At 37.4% G+C, this 24,593-nt stretch overlaps 9 protein-coding genes across 9 annotated transcripts; 5 read left to right on the forward strand and 4 right to left on the reverse strand.

Annotated features, from left to right (window-relative positions):
- Positions 1-521: 521 nt before the first annotated feature.
- EV154DRAFT_161007 (uncharacterized protein) lies at positions 522-3,289 on the forward strand. The gene is made up of 8 exons (XM_051594157.1): positions 522-579; positions 636-726; positions 798-946; positions 1,000-1,092; positions 1,165-1,329; positions 1,391-1,538; positions 1,610-2,377; positions 2,441-3,289. Exons 1-8 carry the CDS (start codon positions 571-573, stop codon positions 3,172-3,174), a joined length of 2,157 nt encoding a protein of 718 aa, XP_051459627.1. The 5' UTR covers positions 522-570; the 3' UTR covers positions 3,175-3,289.
- A 1,783-nt stretch (positions 3,290-5,072) lies between these two features.
- On the reverse strand, positions 5,073-5,901 carry EV154DRAFT_479652 (uncharacterized protein; the record flags this gene model as incomplete). Its single annotated transcript, XM_051598271.1, has 3 exons — positions 5,073-5,189; positions 5,455-5,565; positions 5,764-5,901. 3 exons carry the CDS (start codon positions 5,899-5,901, stop codon positions 5,073-5,075), a joined length of 366 nt encoding a protein of 121 aa, XP_051459628.1.
- A 2,145-nt stretch (positions 5,902-8,046) lies between these two features.
- EV154DRAFT_161050 (uncharacterized protein) lies at positions 8,047-10,702 on the forward strand. Its single transcript, XM_051594159.1, has 8 exons — positions 8,047-8,089; positions 8,146-8,236; positions 8,305-8,456; positions 8,510-8,602; positions 8,675-8,839; positions 8,901-9,048; positions 9,120-9,887; positions 9,951-10,702. The coding sequence occupies exons 1-8, from the start codon at positions 8,081-8,083 to the stop codon at positions 10,658-10,660; spliced, it is 2,136 nt and encodes a 711-aa protein (XP_051459629.1). The 5' UTR covers positions 8,047-8,080; the 3' UTR covers positions 10,661-10,702.
- Positions 10,703-10,946: 244 nt separating this feature from the next.
- EV154DRAFT_502890 (uncharacterized protein) lies at positions 10,947-13,547 on the reverse strand. Its single transcript, XM_051600839.1, has 4 exons — positions 12,846-13,547; positions 12,128-12,778; positions 11,931-12,053; positions 10,947-11,867 (listed from the first exon to the last, which is right to left on the reverse strand). The coding sequence occupies exons 1-4, from the start codon at positions 13,198-13,200 to the stop codon at positions 11,404-11,406; spliced, it is 1,593 nt and encodes a 530-aa protein (XP_051459630.1). The 5' UTR covers positions 13,201-13,547; the 3' UTR covers positions 10,947-11,403.
- Positions 13,548-13,614: 67 nt separating this feature from the next.
- EV154DRAFT_561669 (P-loop containing nucleoside triphosphate hydrolase protein) lies at positions 13,615-15,144 on the forward strand (the record flags this gene model as incomplete). The annotated part of the gene is made up of 7 exons (XM_051605690.1): positions 13,615-13,660; positions 13,724-13,900; positions 13,962-14,095; positions 14,155-14,335; positions 14,403-14,518; positions 14,581-14,709; positions 14,773-15,144. 7 exons carry the CDS (start codon positions 13,615-13,617, stop codon positions 15,142-15,144), a joined length of 1,155 nt encoding a protein of 384 aa, XP_051459631.1.
- EV154DRAFT_502900 (uncharacterized protein) lies at positions 14,771-17,042 on the reverse strand. The gene is made up of 2 exons (XM_051600840.1): positions 15,159-17,042; positions 14,771-15,088 (listed from the first exon to the last, which is right to left on the reverse strand). The coding sequence occupies exon 1, from the start codon at positions 16,981-16,983 to the stop codon at positions 15,166-15,168; it is 1,818 nt and encodes a 605-aa protein (XP_051459632.1). The 5' UTR covers positions 16,984-17,042; the 3' UTR covers positions 14,771-15,088; positions 15,159-15,165.
- Positions 17,043-18,092: 1,050 nt separating this feature from the next.
- Positions 18,093-21,157, forward strand: EV154DRAFT_161120 (uncharacterized protein). Its single transcript, XM_051594160.1, has 8 exons — positions 18,093-18,430; positions 18,488-18,578; positions 18,647-18,798; positions 18,852-18,944; positions 19,013-19,177; positions 19,239-19,386; positions 19,458-20,204; positions 20,268-21,157. The coding sequence occupies exons 1-8, from the start codon at positions 18,422-18,424 to the stop codon at positions 20,999-21,001; spliced, it is 2,139 nt and encodes a 712-aa protein (XP_051459633.1). The 5' UTR covers positions 18,093-18,421; the 3' UTR covers positions 21,002-21,157.
- A 589-nt stretch (positions 21,158-21,746) lies between these two features.
- Positions 21,747-22,514, reverse strand: EV154DRAFT_417398 (flavoprotein; the record flags this gene model as incomplete). Its single annotated transcript, XM_051595789.1, has 5 exons — positions 21,747-21,977; positions 22,038-22,127; positions 22,178-22,216; positions 22,281-22,385; positions 22,437-22,514. The coding sequence occupies 5 exons, from the start codon at positions 22,512-22,514 to the stop codon at positions 21,747-21,749; spliced, it is 543 nt and encodes a 180-aa protein (XP_051459634.1).
- A 754-nt stretch (positions 22,515-23,268) lies between these two features.
- On the forward strand, positions 23,269-23,882 carry EV154DRAFT_479659 (uncharacterized protein; the record flags this gene model as incomplete). Its single annotated transcript, XM_051598272.1, has 3 exons — positions 23,269-23,281; positions 23,351-23,650; positions 23,719-23,882. The coding sequence occupies 3 exons, from the start codon at positions 23,269-23,271 to the stop codon at positions 23,880-23,882; spliced, it is 477 nt and encodes a 158-aa protein (XP_051459635.1).
- Between the last annotated feature and the right edge of the window lie 711 nt (positions 23,883-24,593).

Here is a 24,593-nt window from a genome sequence, read left to right on the forward strand (position 1 = left end):
AGTACTTTAGCATGAAGGGGGAATGTCGACTTATTTTTAAGGTTTAACTTTGTAAAGAATTGAAGATCATCAGCGAAACTAACATCAGCAACTATAACGCCTGCATTGCTAGCCACTTGAGAAATGAGAACGAGTGTAGATACCAAGAAAAGTAGTAAATGACAAAAGAAATACTATAGAACTTTGTCTTCTGTTAAAGGGAGAGTGGAAGTTTTTTTTTTTTTTTTTTTTTCGCCACAAACCGTCATAGTTGTCTTTGGTGACTCTGAGCTGGGTATCACTATGGATGTATCGCGGTATTGTTTATAGTAAGACTTTTCCATCTAAATATTATTGAGATTTAGTCATCAAATAGAGCTTTCTATTTTACACTCTCTCTAATCATGCTGAGTGTAAGAATTTAGTCTTTGACAACCGAGTTCTTTTTCATGCGAAATTATCCTTGCCAATAACCTTTTCTAAACCCCGATTCCCCTATAAATATTTTGACTTTTTACCTTTTTTTTACTTTTCTTTTCTTTCGCTTTTCTCTTTATTCACTTTCTATCGAATCAAGTAAAACAAAATTACATGACTGATGTAACTAAAGCCTGTTTTATGAAAAAAAAATGCGTGTCACTAATGGAATCCAATAGAGAAACTCCAACAAGCGAAAGCGATTGACAAGCGCTATTCGATCGTACTTACCCTCCTGGTATGAACCAGTTGATCAGGAGAATAACAAAGGTAAAAAATAGAAAGAAACACTTCCTTCCTTCAGAAAAAAAAACTTACCACTTGCATACTTTGTTTAGCAGACACAATCCATCAATTACAAATGAAGGTGGAAAAACTTGAAACTGAGAAACGTGATCTTAGTCTACAAGTAGAGCGATCAACAATCTCACATGATTTGTCAATCAAAGACAGCACAAAAAAAATTGCAAAGCTCATCAGTGAGCGAAACGTAAGTTATATCATCGATAGTACCTTGACAGATAAAAGTAACATAGATTATAGAATTACAAAGCACTGGCTGTCCTGAATCGAAAACGCGCAGCCGTGTCAACCCGGACTTTGACGGCAGTAAAAAAGCTGTTCAATGATAATACGGTAACTTTTTTTTTCAGCGACATACCACCTTCATGAGACTCATAAAAAAACTTTTTTTGTTTTAAAAAAAAGGAAAAATTAAGGAGGGCATTCATCGAAAAGAGGGAACTCGAAGATGAAGTCAGCCGACAAGAGTATTATCATAAAAATTATGTAGAAGAAAATGAACGTTGCGCAGCACAAAATAATGTGACGTTTAAATACTACCAGAATTTGACTGTCAAGCTTAAAGACGACGTAATATTTATAGAAACACATGCTGGATTGAGATTTTTATTGACTTTCTTCTATTGTATAGCTTCAGCTCCAGGAAGCAAAGGTTAAAGAATCCACAGCAAGAGAACTTGCTTTAATAAAAAGAGTTTCCGAGTTGGAAAGTCAGGCTGCTCAAACGGCTACAGGCACAACAAATGGTTTGGAAGACTCGCTTACAGCAGACTACACACGTAAACATCTTCTCATATACACAGCACCACTATTACTTCTATATGTATCCTAACAAACCTTCTTCCTTTAGATGTTTGTAATAAGTTAGCTGAAATCCAAACAGAATATAAAAAACTCGAGAAGGAATTACAGCACTTCAAAAGCCTAAATCAGAATATCGAATATTTGAAAGAAGAAAACAATTCGTTACAAGAAAGACTGAAAGGCTTATCAGACATCGAAAACCAGAAGCTGTCTGTAGATATTGACAATGCTAATCTTCGAGCAGAGAGAGACTCTTGGACACGTTACTTGAGCACCGTTCCCGAATTTACTCATCAAACACCCGGCACAATAGTCTACAACTTGACAAAGCAAGCAGACCAAGCAGAGTATTTGCAGACAAAAGCGACATTCTTGGAAAAAGAATTGCTCGATAAAACAGAGCTTTTAAAATTGATGGAGAACCACGTCCGTGATGTCAAAGTTGCAATTTTAAAGAAAGATCGGGAAAACGTCTTGTTGTGTGAAGAAAACAAGTTAAGCAGCGAGAGAGAAAGCATGCTTAAGGAACATATTGGTACCTTGACATCTCAGTTACGTCTCTATGATGAAGCAGAAGTAGCCGAGTCTGAAACGACTAATGATGAAATGAAGACGCTGCGTATTTCCCAGCTCGAAGAAAATTTTCGTAACGTCCAGAATAGATTCGTTGAAGAGGGTAAACTTTACATCAAGACTTTGTCAATGACTTTTTCTCCTCCCGTCGAAAACGGTCCTTATGAAAAGCTCACATCTGGCGCCAGAATCACTGAGTTCTTGGAAAACATTCACAATGATAAGGAATCAGCTCTCGAAGGTATTTAGAAATCATATTTTATTTTATTATTTAGATGTATAAGTTAATTGGTATTATGATTAGCTTTCACGGAATTTAAGAATGAAGTTAAGCAGCATTTCTCACTTAATTCTCGTATGAATACTCGGGAAGAAGAAATCCCCATCAAACAAGAACCACTTCCATCGCCTGTACAAGAATCATACTCATTCGTGGCACCTATCATCACACAAGAGAAATCACCGTCACCGCCACCTTTACCCACACAGGATATACCCTCTGGTTCGCATGTGCATTTATTCGAAGATAATCCAACTTCTCAGATGCTCGCAATCCATCAAAATCATTTGAACAGATTAAAAAAGGAAAATAAGGACTTAATACAATTACGATTGGACGAAAACCCCAATGTCGACCTTGTGGTCCTTCCCAAAACAAGCATCATCAATCTTTCTAAAGAGCTGGATAGATTTCAAGCCGAACGTGATGTACTTTTAAAGCGTTTCGATAGAGCACACACAGTCTGGAATGTAAACTTTGATTCTGCAGACGAACCGGGACAGATGGAGGTCGAAAGAGTGGCCGAATATAATGATGAAGAAGAAGAATATGAAGAGCCGGATCATCATTTGGCTTATTTGGGCTACAAAAGCGCTCGACATGTGGATACTATGGATGAGGATGAACTTCAAGCGTATGAGGAAGGCTTGTCCGGATCCACGTTGAACGACTTGGAGGATGATGATTCTGCTGCAGAAGACGAACTAGATTATTATGAATCAGGGGATAGAGAATCTAGCTACGACGCTGTTATTTGAATTACGCATTATAATTTTAGCAGAAGGTGCACGAGACAACAAGTCTTGATAAAGAGTTTCTTAAGTTTTACTTTATATCCATTATTAATATACCGCCTATGTATTATCTCGCAATAAAAAATACTAGTTAAAAATGTGAATTAAGGACTGCAAGAAAGATTAACGCCAAAATAGAAAACTAAACAATAGCACATACTTTTGCCATTAGTGTAACCGATCGATTCATTTTTCTGGTTGGTTACACACAGCGTTCCTATACTGAAAAACAAAATACCAAGATTTATATTGCAAAACATATGTCACAATTTATGTACACGATTTTTCTAGAAATCGATTTAAACAATATCCAAAAGCAGTAAGTTCATGAACCTTCCATGGTAAAAAAAAAAAAAAATTAACAAAAGAAGCGTGCCTTTATTATAAATTGTGTGGTATCATGATTTGTTTTTGTTCTTTTTTAAGAGGTTTTAATGGTTTACAAGCGGTTTCTTTGTCCCATTGTTTCCCTTGTAAAGTGACAGCCTTGTTAAATTTCTGCTTGTTCCTTTAAGATTCTACTTGTCACAATCCAGATAGCACTTGAGTGGCATATTTTTCTTTTTGTTATTGTCGTTTTAGTGTTTTAAATGAGTGATTAATCTATACCTTATAATATATTATGAGAATGGAAATAAAGATGGAAAAGGTGTTGAAATGATAAACACGTACGAACTTGATGCCATATAATTTTTCATTTGAAGCAGCTGTTCAGTCCCAAAGGTGAGACGCTATAGAGCGAAGAGAAGCCTACCGTTAATATCTGATCCAAAAACGAAATACACCTTTTCATCCAAACACTGAGGCTCCTGAAAAAATTGCACCTTGGAGTCAAACATAACAACATTTACATTGGTGGAAAATAATACAAGAACGATACGGATACTTATCCTTGAACCTATTCAGACATAGCACCATGTATAATCTACTTCTGAAATGCCCCCAGAGTATCTATTATACAACAAATAAATAGTAAAAAAAAGCATGTAACATTGTCTTGATATAGGATGATATGAAGGAATGGTACCTGTCACTTTTCAAAAAAATAAATAGGGCTTTATTTTTAAGGGGAGACGTTTCTATCAGTTCGATCATGATTTTACATTTTATGGGTGCTAGACATAACCTGCTTATTCTTTTTTTTGTGCGTTAAGTTGCACCAAGTTACATTTTATTGAATGGTCGGTTTCTTTTTTTCGTAAGAGATGCTTCCTAACGATCATTTCAAGATAAAAAGGGAGTCTTTTACGGTGTTAAGTTCGTAAATAGTTTCCTTACATAGATAGTTGTAATAACTACATATGTGTATTGGTTCACAGGAGAGGCGACTTTTTATATTAACTATTTACAAAAGTAATCTTTAAGCCAGACTAATTGATGTGTGCATAATTAATATTTGATTTCTAACGACGCAAGATACTGAAATTATACTGAATGGTTCTATAAAAGGAAGTTTTCAGTTATATTCTCATAAAAGAAAAGTGATTAGAAAATGAAACTTGTTTAAAAGAAGAAAGTTTCATTAAGGAAATTCAGGCATTCCACGGTAAATGAGAACGGCCATTGTGGGGCATTTTTGTTTAAAGGTAATTAAGTTGCAGGGATATGTAAATATTTATTTTTTGAAAGGACAAAGTTCAAAGTCAACAATCCTGAACACGAGTACACCGCCCATTATAGAGGTATTGATATTTTGAATTCCACCCTTGTTAATAGAATAGAGGTTTATTGGTGTTACTGCGGGAAACTGAAGGTGGTTTTAACACATATTTTGTTAGACAGGTTTACAACACGATGACACAAAGCTCACCAATATCTGACATCCCATCATAAATAGAGGTGTTTTTCAACGATCTCTTTTTTCATAAAGATGGCCAGGAGATACAAATTACTGAAGAGAACTTTCGTGTTGGAATCATGGACATACGTCTTAAGATCTCCAAACACATGAGTAGAATTAGAGTGATAATGAGCGCAGACTTTACCAAAAAGAAAAAGGCATGTATAAAAAGGAAAAGAAAAAAATGTAACCTCTTACAATGCTTCATGCCTGTTTTTTTTCACTTGCGTACAAGATAATTTCCTTCGACATAGGTAAAGCACTCGAATTCATGTCATCCCAACTAAATTTATACACCCCACGTATGAAATGTTATTGTTGTATACGAGAAGCACTTTTTTTTACATTCGAAATATGATTATAATACCTCTTGTTTTTATTTGATAATATATGGTAGTACTTACTTTGTACTGGTATTTTGTTTTTGGTGAGGAAAATATGACATTTATAATTAAGTATCTATAGCTATGCGACACGATCAGTTTGGCCAAACTAGGCTTTTTGATGTGCTTGAACTTTTATTTGCTAATTACAATTTACATGACTGTATTACTGCTTGACTTAAGAACATATAAACCACCGGCCTTTGTGTGGTCAAGTTTGACAGCAACATGTCCTCATCATCTAGAGTGTCTGCTCAAGTTTTTAGTAAACAGCTCTCTATCGAACTCTCAATTATATTTGTTTGATACTTTGATTACATAGTGTCATACCAAATGTCCCACGGTCTTTCCTATAAAGTTTTTACAATGGAGGATCAAGGCATATATAAAATAATGTGGTATTACTAATGCTACAATTGTTTCATTAAAACTAATTACATTATTTCCATGTGATTGTCTGCCCTTCATTGTTTTTAATTTGGGTCTGTTTGCTGAACATTTGCTTATAGGTGCCATCTGCAATGGCTAAGACTTTTACAAAGTCGAGCAAAAAGATATTGCTAAGCTAGATCTGACATATACGGAGAAAAGTGTGTTTATCTTTAGTCAGGTAAATCTTTAGATACATGATCTGTGCTGTTTTTATAAATCGACATTGCTAGATCTACGATACAAGTTTTTTTCTTCTGCTTTTCATACTTTATAATTTAATTTTTCCACCTCTTGTCTACTCTTGTCCAGCTCTTGTTTAGATTACCTTCATTGTAAAAGTAGGCGTATGCAAGTAAACCCAAAAAGAGGGATATGAAAGTAGATCCGCTTTTACAAATTAAAGGAATACACCACCCGACCCGACACTCTAACAATGGCGCTTTATACCAAGGAGTTTTTGCTGCTTTGTGTGCGCGCCATGATCTCCCTTTTAAGATAATAGTTATGGATAGTGGCGAAGGATATTACAAATTAATTTATGTAAACTCTAATTTCTATTTGAAAATTCAAATATCCATCATCTGTTCTTCGCGATCTATTTAAAGAGGACAAGGACAGCCTTCAAACGCCCATTAATATGATGTACAGTACTATCTGTGCCTTGTAGAAGTCACTAACGGTAAATCTCACGTGATACCATTGGCGTATGTATGAATACTAAAGTAATCTTATGGCAGACAAACTTCCAGTGCTTGACTGTTCATGGCACTCTGGCACTCCCTGTTTTTAAGCTATTAGCTGTCAGTCCAGCGTTAATCCCAAAAATATTAAAGAACAGGGAGTGCCAGATACCTTCAGGCAGTCCCGCCCAGTAAACACCAAGGTATAACCTCAAAATTGATCTGCTTTTACACTTTTCAAAAGCCAAAAAAATTGTGTAAATAATCATTCACAAAATTTTGAGTATTCATGTTTTCCATGGCGCGTTTTAGCATATCAGAAACACGCACACCCTTCCTTTTCTATAGTATCCATGTCATTTTAAATATTTTCTATGAATGACACTCTTCCGTCCATGTATTCTGTTTCCTTGATCCTTTTTACTTGTAGAAAGCGCTTGACTTGGTTTACTCATTTCTCAGTGTAAATAATCGTAGCGAAGGAGCGTTTTGGTGCTCAAAAATAAGTGCATATACACCAAGTGCATGAATTTGATTGCCGTGTAACAAGTGGGCGAAATGCTTAATTCGAGATCAATGTTACCCAGCTCCCCCGCCTTAATATTTAACTATCGCTAGCCATCTTTTGTCATCGACAACTGTACCCGTTGTATTCATAAGAAAATCGCCATTAAATCCACTCTTTATCACTTCATGGTCTCTATCTTTCCATCACTCAGCTGCTTCCTTTGTCATAATCTCATCAATAAAGAGAACTGTAAGTTCGTCTACTTGTGCTTTACCTTGCCTCGATTCTGAATTTCAGCTCTTTTTTCATTTTCTTCCCTCATTACGATAAATAGAGGTCCTTTAAATAAAAAACAGTAACCCCGCCAGAACTTCTTTTGAATCACCTGGTAGTTATGGTAAGTTAAAATTTATGTAATAACACAAAGACAAAATTATTGTAAAAACGTTAATCAGCAAGTACTTTAGCATGAAGGGGGAATGTCGACTTATTTTTAAGGTTTAACTTTGTAAAGAATTGAAGATCATCAGCGAAACTAACATCAGCAACTATAACGCCTGCATTGCTAGCCACTTGAGAAATGAGAACGAGTGTAGATACCAAGAAAAGTAGTAAATGACAAAAGAAATACTATAGAACTTTGTCTTCTGTTAAAGGGAGAGTGGAAGTTTTTTTTTTTTTTTTTTTTTCGCCACAAACCGTCATAGTTGTCTTTGGTGACTCTGAGCTGGGTATCACTATGGATGTATCGCGGTATTGTTTATAGTAAGACTTTTCCATCTAAATATTATTGAGATTTAGTCATCAAATAGAGCTTTCTATTTTACACTCTCTCTAATCATGCTGAGTGTAAGAATTTAGTCTTTGACAACCGAGTTCTTTTTCATGCGAAATTATCCTTGCCAATAACCTTTTCTAAACCCCGATTCCCCTATAAATATTTTGACTTTTTACCTTTTTTTTACTTTTCTTTTCTTTCGCTTTTCTCTTTATTCACTTTCTATCGAATCAAGTAAAACAAAATTACATGACTGATGTAACTAAAGCCTGTTTTATGAAAAAAAAATGCGTGTCACTAATGGAATCCAATAGAGAAACTCCAACAAGCGAAAGCGATTGACAAGCGCTATTCGATCGTACTTACCCTCCTGGTATGAACCAGTTGATCAGGAGAATAACAAAGGTAAAAAATAGAAAGAAACACTTCCTTCCTTCAGAAAAAAAAACTTACCACTTGCATACTTTGTTTAGCAGACACAATCCATCAATTACAAATAAAGGTGGAAAAACTTGAAACTGAGAAACGTGATCTTAGTCAACAAGTTGAGCGATCAACAATCGCACATGAGTTGTCACTCAAAGACAGCTCAAAAAAAATTGCAAAGCTCATCAGTGAGCGAAACGTAAGTTATATCATCGATAGTACCTTGACAGATAAAAGTAACATAAATTATAGAATTACAAAGCACTGGCTGTCCTAAATCGAAAACGCGCAGCCGTGTCAACCCGGACTTTGACGGCAGTAAAAAAACTGTTCAATGATAATACGGTAACTTTTTTTTTCAGCGACATACCACCTTCATGAGACTCATAAAAAAACTTTTTTTGTTTTAAAAAAAAGGAAAAATTAAGGAGGGCATTCATCGAAAAGAGGGAACTCGAAGATGAAGTCAGCCGACAAGAGTATTATCATAAAAATTATGTAGAAGAAAATGAACGTTGCGCAGCACAAAATAATGTGACGTTTAAATACTACCAGAATTTGACTGTCAAGCTTAAAGACGATGTAATATTTATAGAAACACATGCTGGATTGAGATTGTTATTGACTTTCTTCTATTGTATAGCTTCAGCTCCAGGAAGCATCGGTTAAAGAATCCACAGCAAGAGAACTTGCTTTAATAAAAAGAGTTTCCGAGTTGGAAAGTCAGGCTGCTCAATCGGCTACAGGCACAACAAATGGTTTGGAGGACTCACTTACAGCAGACTACACACGTAAACATCTTCCCATATGCACAGTATCACTATTACTTCTATATGTATCCTAACAAATCCTCTTCCTTTAGATGCTTGTAATAAGTTAGCTGAAATCCAAACAGAATATAAAAAACTCGAGGAGGAATTACAGCACTTTAAAAGCCTAAACCAGAATATCGAATATTTGAAAAAAGAAAATAATTCGTTACAAGAAAGACTGAAAGGCTTATCAGACATCGAAAACCAGAAGCTGTCAGTAGATATTGATAACGCTAATCTTCGAGCAGAGAGAGACGCTTGGACACGTTACTTGAGCACCGTTCCCGAATTTACTCATCAAACACCCGGCACAATAGTCTACAACTTGACAAAGCAAGCAGACCAAGCAGAGTATTTGCAGACAAAAGCGACATTCTTGGAAAAAGAATTGCTCGATAAAACAGAGCTTTTAAAATTGATGGAGAACCACGTCCGTGATGTCAAAGTTGCAATTTTAAAGAAAGATCGGGAAAACGTCTTGTTGTGTGAAGAAAACAAGTTAAGCAGCGAGAGAGAAAGCATGCTTAAGGAACATATTGGTACCTTGACATCTCAGTTACGTCTCTATGATGAAGCAGAAGTAGCCGAGTCTGAAACGACTAATGATGAAATGAAGACGCTGCGTATTTCCCAGCTCGAAGAAAATTTTCGTAACGTCCAGAATAGATTCGTTGAAGAGGGTAAACTTTACATCAAGACTTTGTCAATGACTTTTTCTCCTCCCGTCGAAAACGGTCCTTATGAAAAGCTCACATCTGGCGCCAGAATCACTGAGTTCTTGGAAAACATTCACAATGATAAGGAATCAGCTCTCGAAGGTATTTAGAAATCATATTTTATTTTATTATTTAGATGTATAAGTTAATTGGTATTATGATTAGCTTTCACGGAATTTAAGAATGAAGTTAAGCAGCATTTCTCACTTAATTCTCGTATGAATACTCGGGAAGAAGAAATCCCCATCAAACAAGAACCACTTCCATCGCCTGTACAAGAATCATACTCATTCGTGGCACCTATCATCACACAAGAGAAATCACCGTCACCGCCACCTTTACCCACACAGGATATACCCTCTGGTTCGCATGTGCATTTATTCGAAGATAATCCAACTTCTCAGATGCTCGCAATCCATCAAAATCATTTGAACAGATTAAAAAAGGAAAACAAGGACTTAATACAATTACGATTGGACGAAAACCCCAATGTCGACCTTGTGGTCCTTCCCAAAACAAGCATCATCAATCTTTCTAAAGAGCTGGATAGATTTCAAGCCGAACGTGATGTACTTTTAAAGCGTTTTGATAGAGCACACAAAGTCTGGAATGTAAACTTTGATTCTGCAGACGAACCAGGACAGATGGAGGTCGAAAGAGTGGCCGAATATAATGATGAAGAAGAAAAATATGAAGAGCTGGATCATCATTTGGCTTATTTGGGCTACAAAAGCGCTCGAACTGGGGATACTATGGATGAGGATGAACCTCAAACATATGAGGAAGGCTCGTCAGGATCTACGTTGGATGACTTATGGTATTATACTGCTGCAGAAGAAGAAGAAGTTCTTAAGTTTACTTTATATTCATTATGAATATACCGCCCATGTATTTTCTCGCTAAATCTACGATACAAGTTTTTTTTTTTTTTTTTTTTTTTTTTTTTTTTTTTTTTTTTTGCTTTTCATACGTTACCCTGTCTACCCCTTGTTTAAGTTACCTTCATTTTAAAAGTATGAGTATTTAGGTAAACCCAAAAGAGGGATATGAAGCTAAACCTGTTTTTACAAAATGAAGGAATAAATCACCCAGCCCGACACTAACAATGGCTTCATACCAAGGACTTTTACTGCTTCGTTTGCGCGCCGTAACCCCCCCCCCCTCCTCAATATGCAATAAATATGAGCCTATGTGGTGTATGTAGCACAGGTACGTACCATCCGCTTGTACTCTCTAGCTGTATCTTGCAAAAGGCATTTAAAATGGCATTGTCTTCATCACTCAGTCATGATGGCTATGAAAGTGATAAGTGTCATTGGATATGCTCAATCATTACATTGCTTGCAATGAATATTTATCGTGGATGAGAAAGACCGCGTTAGTATCTATCGTTCAATGAAACTGATATTTTTTTGGCGAATTTTAAAGTACAAAAAGCCGCTGCTGAAACAGCTGCTCTTTTATGTCCTCGTGCATGAGCATATAGGACAAGGATGTGTATTTTTTTTTTATTTTTGATAAAACTGTACACAAATAATCAGTTTTAAGGTAAATAGTAGTAGTAGTAGTAATAATAGATAATAGTAAGGTAAAAAAAAAGGAAACAAAAAAAAAAAAATTAAGAAGCAACTACGGTTAACTTTCCTAATCTCAAAGCGGATTCGAATATATCATGATTTAATTCTACCAAACCATTGGGCTCCTTGGATTGAAGCTGAGCATGAAAACCAAGTCGATCAATAATCTTGCTCTTTAAAATCTCAAATGTACTTGAGCTTGGTATCTTGATGGCAAAAATCTCATCCTTGTAAATGATTTTAACCTTTACCGTACTCTTTGTTGCTCCCCCCGTGACTGATGCCGCTGCTGATGATGATGACGGTGCTGGTGCTAGCGGTGCAGCTGTCGAGGCTTGTAAAATGGGTGAGTCGTTTCGTCGACCAATACCAGGATCCAAATCCGTCTCAATATCACCTTCATGAATACCAAATAATTGATCTTGAACCCATGCACTTTCAGACAAATATCGAGGTAACTTGATAAGGTCGTCGCAGTACTTTGATAGATCCCGGGCTCTATCAGCTGAATGATAACATGTAACATGAGTAACCTTAAAAAAGCCATACAACTTTAACAATATTTTACCTGTGATATCATCATTGACTGAATCCAACGGTCCCGGCATGTAAGGCAAAATTCGATCACGATCTTGTTTGCCTGCCTCTGCTGGAAACTCTTGCAAAAAGTTTATCTGAAAGTCATAGAAATCTGTAGGTAATTAAAAAGAGATATATTAGGGATTTCATCCATTGTTGTCCGAGATAAACGTTGAAAATCTCTACCTTCGTATAATCGATATAACACACGGTGCTTTCCATTAGCCAAAGTAGCAAATACAATAAACCAGTATTGATCGCCCTCCAGAATATGTGAATCGATGTAAGCGGATGTGACCATAGAGCCTTCATCTGTATGTCTTCTGGTGGCGGAAATGGTTGATGTAGGTATAGGGGAATCGATCAGGGAAGAAGATGAGGTATTCACAAGATGTGTCATGCCATAATTATTCAACATGGCGTCTGGGTGTGGACTATCCTTCATGTTATAATAGTCATTCACAGGATCTTCCTCTTCCTCCGAGATTGCCACTGTTTGCATCTGTCTTTCGATTTGTCCAAGTGAAATACTCGATGCTTCATAGCCTTGTGTTTGTTTCTTCCAATCTTCGACGTTTGGAAATACTGAATTGGAAGGTGTATGCATCACGTCGTTTTTTACTGTACGTCCCGTCGAAGCGTCTCGAATGTCTACAAAGGAGACAGGGATCAAACCTGGACCACCAAGGCGACCAATGGGTTTGGCTACAAACCATTCTGAATTTGATTGGGCGATAATAATGATCGGTTCTCCTGCTTTGGCGTCCAATTCGTCTGATCTTTCAGCCTGAAAGTCATACAAGACGATGCCGTACAACGGTTGAGGTTTAGCGTGGGCTAAAAATAAATGGATGATCGATCAGACACACACACATATATATATATCATTAGAATTGGATTTTACCTTCGTCCTCTCTTTTATGATGATGGGATTGGACGGAATCGACCATAGCTCGTTCATGTTTTTCTAAAATTTGGAAATAGGGCACAGGTACGACACCACGTGAATTTGTAATTGGATTAAAGGCTTCATAAAAACTGCTTTCGCCTTCAGCACCGGTCACCAAAAAGAAATCGCCTCGGGTGAAGGATAGCTCGTTGGGACTTTGTGCCTGGTAATCGTATAAAGCCTTGATGACTTTCTTGGGTGCAACGGTGGTGGTTTGAATAACAGGTGTAGAGATCTTATTCTTGACAACGGACAGTCGAGCTGTTCTCAAACTTCGTGGCACCTTAATTTTCTCTTTTGGTTGAAACATGATGATGAACTCCAATGTTTAAAAAAAAAAAAAAAAAGGGAGGGAAAAAACAAGAAAAAGGGGAAAGCAATAGGGACGGGGGGCGAATTTTTACAAAAATAACTGAGTTACATTCACACTTGTCATACACATTTGATGAATGTCAAATTATCTTCTTGGATTGCCCCCTCTCTTCTTTTTAAAACTGCTTATACATCAAAAAAATAGAGTCGAATTTAAACTTTGACATCTTTTTAGACCCTGTTCCCATAGTTACAGTATGATCTTGTAACTGTCGTTAAAACCTTCTTTTTTTTTTGGTGGGCGCACACATTGAAAAAAGGTCACAAAAGAATCCCCGCCCTGCTTTTTTTTCTTCTTTAAAGCCGACCCCCCTCTTCCCCCTTTTCTTACAACTTGACAGCTAATTGTAACATGAACCGTACATTAATAAAAAACTTGTTGACTCTTAAACCTAAAGGTATAAAGATTTCTTGTACACCATACAGTAATTCTTCTAACACTTTCTTCTGATCGATACTAGAATGTCACCGATCTTATGCAATCATGACAAGAGCAAAGCATCGTGCCGGAATCCCAGTATCCGAGGCTCCCAAGCCCAAAAAAATCCAACAAACCACTACCAATAAAGAACTTGGCCCAGAACAAAAAGCACAATTACAAGCCCGTTTACAAAACTTGCATTTTCGAAAACCTGCAGGTAACCTTTCTTTGACGAAATTTTGCCAGCAAAAAGAAAAATATATTTATTCCTATCTTAGGTATCAATGAGAGATTAGTCAAGGTCACCAAGGAAATCGTTCAACCCGAAAACCCTCACTTGATCAAAGTAGCAGTGATCGGTGCAGCCAATGCAGGAAAATCCACACTTGTCAATAAGATTGTCGGAGAAGAAGTAAAAATCAAAAAAATACATCCATTGGGGGTCTTTTACTCACTAACTTCCTCTCATAGATATCAGGCGTTTCACCAAAAGCACATACAACCCGTGAGAGAATCTTGGCAGTACTGTCAGAAAACAATCACCAAGTCGTCTTTTTGGATACACCAGGTGTCATTCCAGATCACAATCATGCCAAAATGAACCGTACACTCTCTACTTCCTCCTGGAGAGCATTAGATGAAGCGGATCACGGTAAATTATATACAACAAAAAAACATGAGAATTGATGAAAAAAAAAGTTTCTAATCCTTACTTATAGTGCTTGTGGTGGTGGATGCTGGAAGATCTCTTCAACCTAAAGCTCGTGTAACAGAAGACTTTTTGTTGGAAAGACTCAAGGATTTGAATATTCCTGCAACATTAATTTTCAACAAGGTACGAGATAAAACACGTTGCCTGCTTGTTTTTTTATGAAAACGACTAATCGTAGACCATAGATGGATTTGATTTATGAGGATCGCGAATCACTTTCAGAAGTTCAAGAGAGATACGTGCAAGGATATACTCAATTCAAAAACACATTACATATTTCTGCAGTATACGAAGAAGGATTAACACAAGTCAAGGTAAATGTGCCCCTCAACATTTTCCTTTTTATCGAATAGGATTCTCATCAAAATCTCTTTTAGAATATTCTTTTTGAGCATTCGACTGCTAAACCATGGATCTACCCCGTTGAACAAAAGACCGAGATGGCGGATTTAAAACGAGTGGAAGAAATGATTCGTATACAATTCTTTAAACGTCTCCATCAATATATACCGTACATGTTGAAACAAGAAAATGCTGGATGGACCGTATTAAAAGACGGTACACTCCGTATCGATCAAAACGTTTATGTAGAACGTGATAGTCAACAAAAGATCGTGGTCGGCACCAATGGTCGAATCATCAACAGTGTGGTGGAGGAAGCCAGAGATCAAATCAGTAAAGCCTTTAACCGACCTGTCAAATTATTCCTTCAAGTCAAGACCAGAAAAAATAATATCAGTAATCAATAATTTTTTTAACTCACTTTTTTGTTATACTGTTTGTTTATTCAATAATATTGCATCAATTCTTCCCATACCATCTATAAAAGCATGCTTATCTAATAAACCCTTGTGATCTGGATCACATTCCTTCCATACACGACCCAACTCTTCATTGGACAATTTACTCTTGAGCCAGATAAATCGCGCCGTCTCACCATCCACATACCCATCATCCTGAATCGAATCAAACAGAATCTCATACCGATGTCGACTGCCATCCTCGATCACATTGGACTTGTTGCGACTTCTGGAAGGCGGAGGTGGAGGCGCTGCCTTCTTGATGGGTTTGCTATCGACCATCGTATGTGGCTTTAAAACACTGCTGGATTTGGGTTTCGTCAATACTGTAGACCAATCCACGCTGGTATTGCTGCTAGGATTCGTGGCGGATCGTGCTCGGTTTAACAACGACGAAGGCTTCAAATTCACATCGGCGTTCGCATCCTCCGATCGCCAGCTATCCAAACTAGGTCGACTACCATAGCTCGCCACCACCCCAGGTAACGCTGCAGCGGCCTTGTTCGTTACTGCTGCTGGCTTGGCCTGTTGAGACATCGCCAGAGGCTTAGGTCCCGTACGCGCGGGTTCCGCGTCCCTTTTTTCGGCATTTTTAGACAGTAAGATTTCAATAGATGACATGGTGGGTTTGGGTTGAATCGGTGGCGGATTAGATGTACTACGAGATTTCGTGGAAACCGGTCTGGGTGGGAGTGAAGGTTGGGCATTCAAAACGGGTTTTGGTTTCAAAATGGGTGGAGGCACGCCTGTCTTTTCAATTTCCTTTACTACCACTGCCACTGGTGGCGTATGTATCGATTTTGTTGTCGTAGTCGTCGTCGTCTTTGTAGAGCTGGATCGATGGTTTTGACGGGATCTTCGACTGGCTGTGGATACAGGTCTTGATGGTAACCGAGGCATGGGATTACTGGACGGCAGATCAAGCTTAGAAGATCCAGGTGGATCCGACGCCTTTGTGGATAAAGAGAGCTTGGGTGTCACCAAAGCGGGTTTTTTCCACGCGACAGGTTTAGATGATGTAGACGCCATCTGTTGAGGTAACACCTGTTGCTGCTGTCTTTGACGAAGTTGCGATGGTTTTACCATTTGGTAACCATCTTCATCTTCCACATCATTCTGACCGATGTCGGGTGACTTGAATAATCCAACCAGTGGTACCGCACTGGTTTTAGAGGAGGAAGAGGAAGAAAAGGAGCTAGAGCGTAGACTGGAAGGTGGTGGTGGAGGGCCTTTACTGAGAGCGAGTTCAAGCGCACCTTTTGTGTTACCTACTAATTGAGAAGGTTTTAATACGGTTTTGTTGCTAAGAGCAGTGGAAGCTGAATAAGAACGAGAACGAGTGGGTGAAAGCATGGGCTTTTCTGAAATTGTGGGCGGTGTTGCTATTCTCTTGATACTCGTATTTAATTTGGGTTTGACGATGGGAGGATGGTTGCTTATGCTGGGTGCGGAAGAGGCTGATTTGAAGCTTTTGCTAGACATGGCGAGCTCAAAGGCATCGAGAGCGGGGAATCCAGGCAGGCTGGTCTTTTCTGTTGTCGTTGGACTTGATTTGTTTGCTGGTATTGTAATGTTGGCAGTCTTGGGGCTGCTCGCATTGGATATACGTTCGACGTAATTATAGGGAAATAGACCTCGTTCAGAACTATTTTCTATTGTTCCAATGTACCAACCATCTTCGCCCGATTCCTCAACATCGATTAATATGTCACCCTCTTTAAAAGAAATCTCTCCGGGCTCATCAGCAGAACAGTTAAATACTGCTCTCATTTTCATCTTGGTGGCCATGGAATAAAAGGTAGATTGAATGGAGGATAAACAAAAACCTAAAAATAAATATTTATCTCCAAGGTAAAAAAAGTGTGTATGCCATCGGAGAGTCAACCCCCCAATAATTGTTTACACAAAGCTGGCTTTAGCTTTTTTTTTATTATTATTAAAAATTGTGAGGTTATTAACGATACTAGTTAACGCACTTCGTTCCCAAGCAGACAATTGGTTTTTTAAAGGAAGTACCTAATAAAGTTACAGAAATTGTCGCGAAAAGATGTATCTGCCTCATTTAGTAAAACAGACCTTGGAACTATTCAATGCCAACCTGGTGGGTCTACACGCACATCCTCTTATTATGGTCATACTCACAGTATGCATCCTCCGAGTAGAAATAAATGGTTAGCATCATTTTTGTTTAGCATGCAGCTCCCAGATTTTTTACTTTTTAGTGCAAGCACTTTAGCTTATACATGTATGATCTTCCTCAAGAAAACAGTATATATTCATACCTCTCACCGCATTTATCACGAATGTATAATTGAAAGATTTAAAAGGCCTAGTCGGTATCAATATATGCAAAACTGGTGATATGAATATGAAATACAAACCCTCCATCTGTACAGATGTCATAAATATTTATCACACAGGTTCACAAACCTGCTTCCAAAAAATTGCTGCTAAATCGCTGGCCTTTGTTGAAAAATCAAGTTCGTTCGACAGTCGAACATGTTCCTCAAATCGACAATGAAGACCTTTCAATCTTAAAAATGGGGTTTAAGCGATTAGAAACCATTAAATCCTTCGAACCCCCCGTCGCACTCGGATAGGACAAGACGATTTGCAAGTTTGTTGGTCCAGATAACGTGTCTTTTTTTTCTGTTACTCGTTCACAAAAGGCTTTTTCTCTGCGATAGGTCTTCTCAAATTAAGGCCGTGAAGATCTTTTCTAAGCGCATTCTTTTTAGCATTAACCACTACACTACCCATGATTCCAGCATTAGAGAATTTTTTGTTTGTTAGTTATGAAAAGGTATTGTAGGGTTCGCCTATCTCTTTCAATAAAACCTTGATGTTTAAATTGGTTTTTTTTTTTTTTTTTTTTTTTTTTATTTTTTTCACCACAAACCGTCATAGTTGCCTTTGGTGACTCTGAGCTGGGTATCACTATAGCTGTATCACGGTATTATTTACAGTGAGACTTTTCCTTCTAAATATTATTGAGATTTAGTCATCAAATAGAGCTTTCTATTTTACACTCTATCTAATCATGCTGAGTGTAAGAATTTAGTCTTTGACAGCCGAGTTCTTTTTCATGCGAAATTATCCTTGCCAATAACCTTTTTAAACCCAGATTTCCCTATAAATATTTTGACTTTTTACCTTTTTTTTACTTTTCTTTTCTTTCGCTTTTCTCTTTATTCACTTTCTATCGAATCAAGTAAAACAAAATTACATGATTGATGTAACTAAAGCCTGTTTTATGAAAAAAAAAATGCGTGTCACTAATGGAATCCAATAGAGAAACTCCAACAAGCGAAAGCGATTGACAAGCGCTATTCGATCGTACTTACCCTCCTGGTATGAACCAGTTGATCAGGAGAATAACAAAGGTAAAAAAAAGAAAGAAACACTTCCTTCCTTCAGAAAAAAAAACTTACCACTTGCATACTTTGTTTAGCAGACACAATCCATCAATTACAAATGAAGGTGGAAAAACTTGAAACTGAGAAACGTGATCTTAGTCTACAAGTAGAGCGATCAACAATCTCACATGATTTGTCAATCAAAGACAGCACAAAAAAAATTGCAAAGCTCATCAGTGAGCGAAACGTAAGTTATATCATCGATAGTACCTTGACAGATAAAAGTAACATAAATTATAGAATTACAAAGCACTGGCTGTCCTGAATCGAAAACGCGCAGCCGTGTCAACCCGGACTTTGACTGCAGTAAAAAAACTGTTTAATGATAATACGGTAACTTTTTTTAGCGATATACCACCTTCATGAGACTCATAAAAAAACTTTTTTTGTTTAAAAAAAAGGAAAAATTAAGGAGGGCATTCATCGAAAAGAGGGAACTCGAATATGAAGTCAGCCGACAAGAGTATTATCATAAAAATTATGTAGAAGAAAATGAACGTTGCGCAGCACAAAATAATGTGACGTTTAAATACTACCAGAATTTGACTGTCAAGCTTAAAGACGACGTAATATTTATAGAAACATATGCTGGATTGAGATTGTTATTGACTTTCTTCTATTGTATAGCTTCAGCTCCAGGAAGAAAGGGTTAAAGATTCCACAGCAAGAGAACTTGCTTTAATAAAAAGAGTTTCCGAGTTGGAAAGTCAGGCTGCTCAATCGGCTACAGGCACAACAAATGGTTTGGAGGACTCACTTACAGCAGACTACACACGTAAACATCTTCCCATATACACAGTACCACTATTACTTCTATATGTATCCTAACAAACCTTTTTCCTTTAGATGTTTGTAATAAGTTAGCTGAAATCCAAACAGAATATAAAAAACTCGAGGAGGAATTACAGCACTTTAAAAGCCTAAACCAGAATATCGAATATTTGAAAAAAGAAAATAATTCGTTACAAGAAAGACTGAAAGGCTTATCAGACATCGAAAAACAGAAGCTGTCTGTAGATATTGACAACGCTAATCTTCGAGCAGAGAGAGACTCTTGGACACGTTACTTGAGCACCGTTCCCGGCACAATAGTCTACAACTTGACAAAGCAAGCAGACCAAGCAGACTATTTTCAGACAAAAGCGACATTCTTGGAAAAAGAATTGCTCGATAAAACAGAGCTTTTAAAATTGATGGAGAACCACGTCCGTGATGTCAAAGTTGCAATTTTAAAGAAAGATCGGGAAAACGTCTTGTTGTGTGAAGAAAACAAGTTAAGCAGCGAGAGAGAAAGCATGCTTAAGGGACATATTGGTATCTTGACATCTCAGTTACGTCTCTATGATGAAGCAGAAGTAGCCGAGTCTGAAACGACTAATGATGAAATGAAGACGCTGCGTATTTCCCAGCTCGAAGAACTTTTTCGTAACGTCCAGAATAGATTCGTTGAAGAGGGTAAACTTTACATCAAGACTTTGTCAATGACTTTTTCTCCTCCCGTCGAAAACGGTCCTTATGAAAAGCTCACATCTGGCGCCAGAATCACCGAGTTCTTGGAGAACATTTACAATGATAAGGAATCAGCTCTCGAAGGTATTTAGAAATCATATTTTATTTTATTATTTAGATGTATAAGTTAATTGGTATTATGATTAGCTTTCACGGAATTTAAGAATGAAGTTAAGCAGCATTTCTCACTTAATTCTCGTATGAATACTCGGGAAGAAGAAATCCCCATCAAACAGGAATCACTTCCATCGCCTGTACAAGAATCATACCCATTCGTGGCACCTATCATCACACAAGAGCAATCACCGTCACCGCCACCTTTACCCACACAGGATATACCCTCTGGTACGCATGTGCATTCATTCGAAGATAATCCAACTTCTCAGATGCTCGCAATCCATCAAAATCATTTGAACAGATTAAAAAAGGAAAATAAGGACTTAATACAATTACGATTGGACGAAAACCCCAATGTCGACCTTGTGGTCCTTCCCAAAACAAGCATCATCAATCTTTCTAAAGAGCTGGATAGATTTCAAGCCGAACGTGATGTACTTTTAAAGCGTTTCGATAGAGCACACACAGTCTGGAATGTAAACTTTGATTCTGCAGACGAACCGGGACAGATGGAGGTCGAAAGAGTGGCCGAATATAATGATGAAGAAGAAGAATATGAAGAGCCGGATCATCATTTGGCTTATTTGGGCTACAAAAGCGCTCGACATGTGGATACTATGGATGAGGATGAACTTCAAGCGTATGAGGAAGGCTTGTCCGGATCCACGTTGAACGACTTGGAGGATGATGATTCTGCTGCAGAAGACGAACTAGATTATTATGAATCAGGGGATAGAGAATCTAGCTACGACGCTGTTATTTGAATTACGCATTATAATTTTAGCAGAAGGTGCACGAGACAACAAGTCTTGATAAAGAGTTTCTTAAGTTTTACTTTATATCCATTATTAATATACCGCCTATGTATTATCTCGCAATAAAAAATACTAGTTAAAAATGTGAATTAAGGACTGCAAGAAAGATTAACGCCAAAAATAGAAAACTAAACAATAGCACATACTGATAAATGCTAAATTTAATCTACGGGTACTGGCGACAAGTCTGCTGAGAGGAAAAGGTACTTTGCCAATTATGTGTGGATCAACAAATGACAGGTTCTTGATGAATGTCCTCTCTCTTTTGACTCGCGCTTATTTAAATATTACTTTCAAGAATACCCAAACAGAGGACCGTGTAAGTTGTGCTGTCTGAATGCAATGCTTAAATTTGTGTAGTAAGATATCTTAAAACTCATGAACAGATTGGAGACAAGTGTGTTACACCGTTGTCTATTTAGATCAAACAGGTCATGAGCCCCCCCCCCCAATTAATCTCGAGTTATCCAAAAAAAAAGCAAATTTCTGCTTGGTGTAGTACGATAGAAACCAAGGTCAGTATATGAGTCTTTTTGCGGTGTGATAAGCGATTGAAGGGCAAGAGAACACAGTTTCATAGATACGTCTGTATCAAACCAAAAACAAATCTGATTTTATTGTAGGAGGAGGAAAAAAAGGATTAAATTAAATGTATGTCTTGAGATAAAAGCTGCAATGCGCCTATTTGAACGACTTATGTAATCAAGTGAATGTATTCGGCAATATACTTGTATTCAGCCATAGCACCAATACCTGTATCTCCACAGGCCAATTTTTTACTGATGGGGTCCACAATGTGATATCCCAGAACGTCGCGCAGCACATCCATGTGCCTTGAGGTCAATGGATGGTGCCACATACTTGTATTCATGGCAGGACAAACAACGACTGGCTTTTTAACATCCCATGCTCTAAGCACGCATGTCTAGGCTCATAGAATAAATAAAACTTTACACCTTTCATGCTCTCTTTGTCTCTCTCTTACCAATAAATTGTCACACAATCCATTCGCTATCTTTCCCAAGGTATTTGCATCCAAAGGTGCAATCACTGCAATATCTGCCCAATTCCGAAGCTGTATAAAATTCAGTATCTAGGCTGTGATGAGATATGCTTAACGAGTACCTCTATATGTAAAATTGGATCTGACACTTTATCCCAAGTCTAAATTTTTAAAAAGGGTGAATAACCTTGTTTTTGAAAAACAAAAGATATTGAAAACACAAACACTCCATTCATCCTTCTCTCTGTAAACATCGCAATCAATGATTTCGTCCTTGATAAAGAAATAAGCTGATTCGGTCAGGACGACTTTCACATTAACATTAGGCGTCTATGAATAAAAAGGTCAATGCTAGACATAAAGAAAGAAGGCGAATCTCACTTGTTTCAACAGGCTAACAAGCAAAGGTACTTTGATAGCGGCAACACTACCCGTAGCACCAATGAGAATATTTGTCATGATTTTTTTTAAAAAAAAACAAAAAAATAAGTAGCAGTAAGGTTGTATTATTTACTCAGCGCTTAGGTCATCAGATGAAACAAAATGGGCTACAGCGCCAAAAAGGAAATTGGGCGTAAGTTTTGCATGATGAAAATCCCAAAAAAAAAAATTTACATGTTTAGAGGCAAGTGGATAATCGTTTTTTTATAGTTTCACTTCATCATACGATTTGGAAACCATCGCTTTTTTGAGTTGGACCCTGATTTATTTGGAGACCAGAAACCACCCGCACCCGTCCTCTCCCCCGCCTGCTCGCCATCTTCCTCCGCGCCCCCGCCATGTTTTGACTTTATTTTTGCGCCAAAATGTTTACATAAAAGAGAATCTGCTTTAATTACTTTTAGTCATAAAAGGTGATCCGGTTGATTAGAGAGAAAGGTGAACAGTAAAACCATGATGTCAGGGAGGGTAGGAGTTTAAGATCTTGTGTCACGCTGGTCTTCGGATCTGCCGCATAAGATTGAAGTTGATGTGTTTAAGTAATGAATATCATTTTTTATAATAAAATGATATAGGCGGAATGTTTCAAAAGGAGGGCAATATATGTACTCCCTTTTTTGTCTTAATAATTCTTTGCCTTCTATTACGTTATTGACAGACAATCACCTCTCTAAAAAAATAAAATGAACGCCCTTGTCTTTTTCTTTCCCACCCCTTTCTCTTCTTTCTCTTCATTTTTTTCTTTCTTTCTTTCTTTCAATCCGCTTTCAATATGCTTTCGGATGGTTTGTTGCTATTCTTATTTTTTTTTTGTTCTTTTTTGTTTTCTAAAGATACTATTTTTACTCATTTAGATACATACCATAAACCCTCGGCTCAATGCAGTTATTGCTTCAAGTCGATATTTACAGAGAATAAGCCAACACAACCAAAACCACGGGGGAACACATCAAGGTTCCATGACATGTTGAAATGTCTGTTGAAACCGATTTGTATCCGCAGTCGTCGAAAAAAGAAGACAATAACCGTACCAGAGAAATGCTCTTGTACTACCGTAAGCCATGTTACTCTGAACCAATCTTCGGATTCAATGACCTTTATCGATCTACCTTGGATTGTACCGCCCAAATATCACAGAAATACCAATATCAATGGTAAGATTTAACTACAACAACGAAATGACTTTTTTTTCGTAAACTAAAGATTAAATTCAAATCATTAGCTCCGGAGAATCATTGGATCTTTAGAACAGGGTGGACTCCACAGCCAGATCCGTCAGCATTGGTAAACACTGGATGGTGTAGCCATTGTGGGTCTTGTGTAAAAAGCGATGAATGCCCATCATGTGATTGGGACACAAAGGAAGAAAAATCTGTTTTTCTGTAAATCTCCCTCCCAAAACAAAAACTCCTTCAAAACTTTGCTATTCAATGAAATAAAATAACATTAATTAATTTTCGTAATCTTGTAAATTTCTGCAAACGTCCTGTGTCAACCGAAAAAAAAAAAAAAAAAAAAAAAAAAAATCCGCAGCACGTAACTAGATGATTCCCATGGTTACGAAGAAATCTGTTTAACGTTGTATGGTGGACATCCGGATACTGTTTGTTGCTTAAAGGCGCACAATACTAAAGAAAAGGCAATGTCGTACAATGTTTATTTTTAAACGGTGTGTGAGTGAGTGACGATCAATTATTAGCCGTGTAACAAAACGCACATGCTCGGTAAACTTATGAGTGGGAGCAACCCACCGCCGCACGTTAATTAAAGCATAATATTTCACGCACAAAAAAAAAAATGTCTTACTAGCGTGAGTTCCAAAAAAAAAAAAAAGATTTATATGTATCAGATAACCGTGTTTTTGTTTCTTGTTTCCTGGGATTATCTTGGCGGTGCATCCTAATTCGACTAGCAAAAAGATCTACCATTCAGACACGCAATGACGTGCATGGGACAATTTTTTCGTTTTTTTTTTTTTTTTTTCTGATGCATAGAAAAAATTCAGGTACACAATCAGAAAAATGTAAAATTTGATATACCCTTCATAATGACAATCAGTATTCCTTTCATAATTTTAGTCTTTCTGTGCAACTACGG

This window comes from Mucor mucedo (genome assembly GCF_025094135.1).
Source record: "Mucor mucedo strain NRRL 3635 chromosome Unknown EV154scaffold_27, whole genome shotgun sequence".
NCBI lineage: Eukaryota > Fungi > Mucoromycota > Mucoromycetes > Mucorales > Mucoraceae > Mucor > Mucor mucedo.

Coding starts and splice junctions, on each gene's coding strand:
- EV154DRAFT_161007 (XM_051594157.1), top strand. Junction 1,539..1,609: donor GCTTACAGCAGACTACACAC/GTAAACATCTTC, acceptor TTCTTCCTTTAG/ATGTTTGTAATAAGTTAGCT. Junction 2,378..2,440: donor TAAGGAATCAGCTCTCGAAG/GTATTTAGAAAT, acceptor TATTATGATTAG/CTTTCACGGAATTTAAGAAT.
- EV154DRAFT_161050 (XM_051594159.1), top strand. Junction 8,603..8,674: donor AACTGTTCAATGATAATACG/GTAACTTTTTTT, acceptor TTTAAAAAAAAG/GAAAAATTAAGGAGGGCATT. Junction 8,840..8,900: donor CTGTCAAGCTTAAAGACGAT/GTAATATTTATA, acceptor TCTATTGTATAG/CTTCAGCTCCAGGAAGCATC.
- EV154DRAFT_502890 (XM_051600839.1), bottom strand. CDS start 13,200: ATGTTTCAACCAAAAGAGAAAATTAAGGTGCCACGAAGTTTGAGAACA. Junction 12,779..12,845: donor TCATAAAAGAGAGGACGAAG/GTAAAATCCAAT, acceptor ATTTATTTTTAG/CCCACGCTAAACCTCAACCG. Junction 12,054..12,127: donor GTTATATCGATTATACGAAG/GTAGAGATTTTC, acceptor AATTACCTACAG/ATTTCTATGACTTTCAGATA.
- EV154DRAFT_502900 (XM_051600840.1), bottom strand. CDS start 16,983: ATGGCCACCAAGATGAAAATGAGAGCAGTATTTAACTGTTCTGCTGAT.
- EV154DRAFT_161120 (XM_051594160.1), top strand. Junction 18,945..19,012: donor AACTGTTTAATGATAATACG/GTAACTTTTTTT, acceptor TTTAAAAAAAAG/GAAAAATTAAGGAGGGCATT. Junction 19,387..19,457: donor ACTTACAGCAGACTACACAC/GTAAACATCTTC, acceptor TTTTTCCTTTAG/ATGTTTGTAATAAGTTAGCT.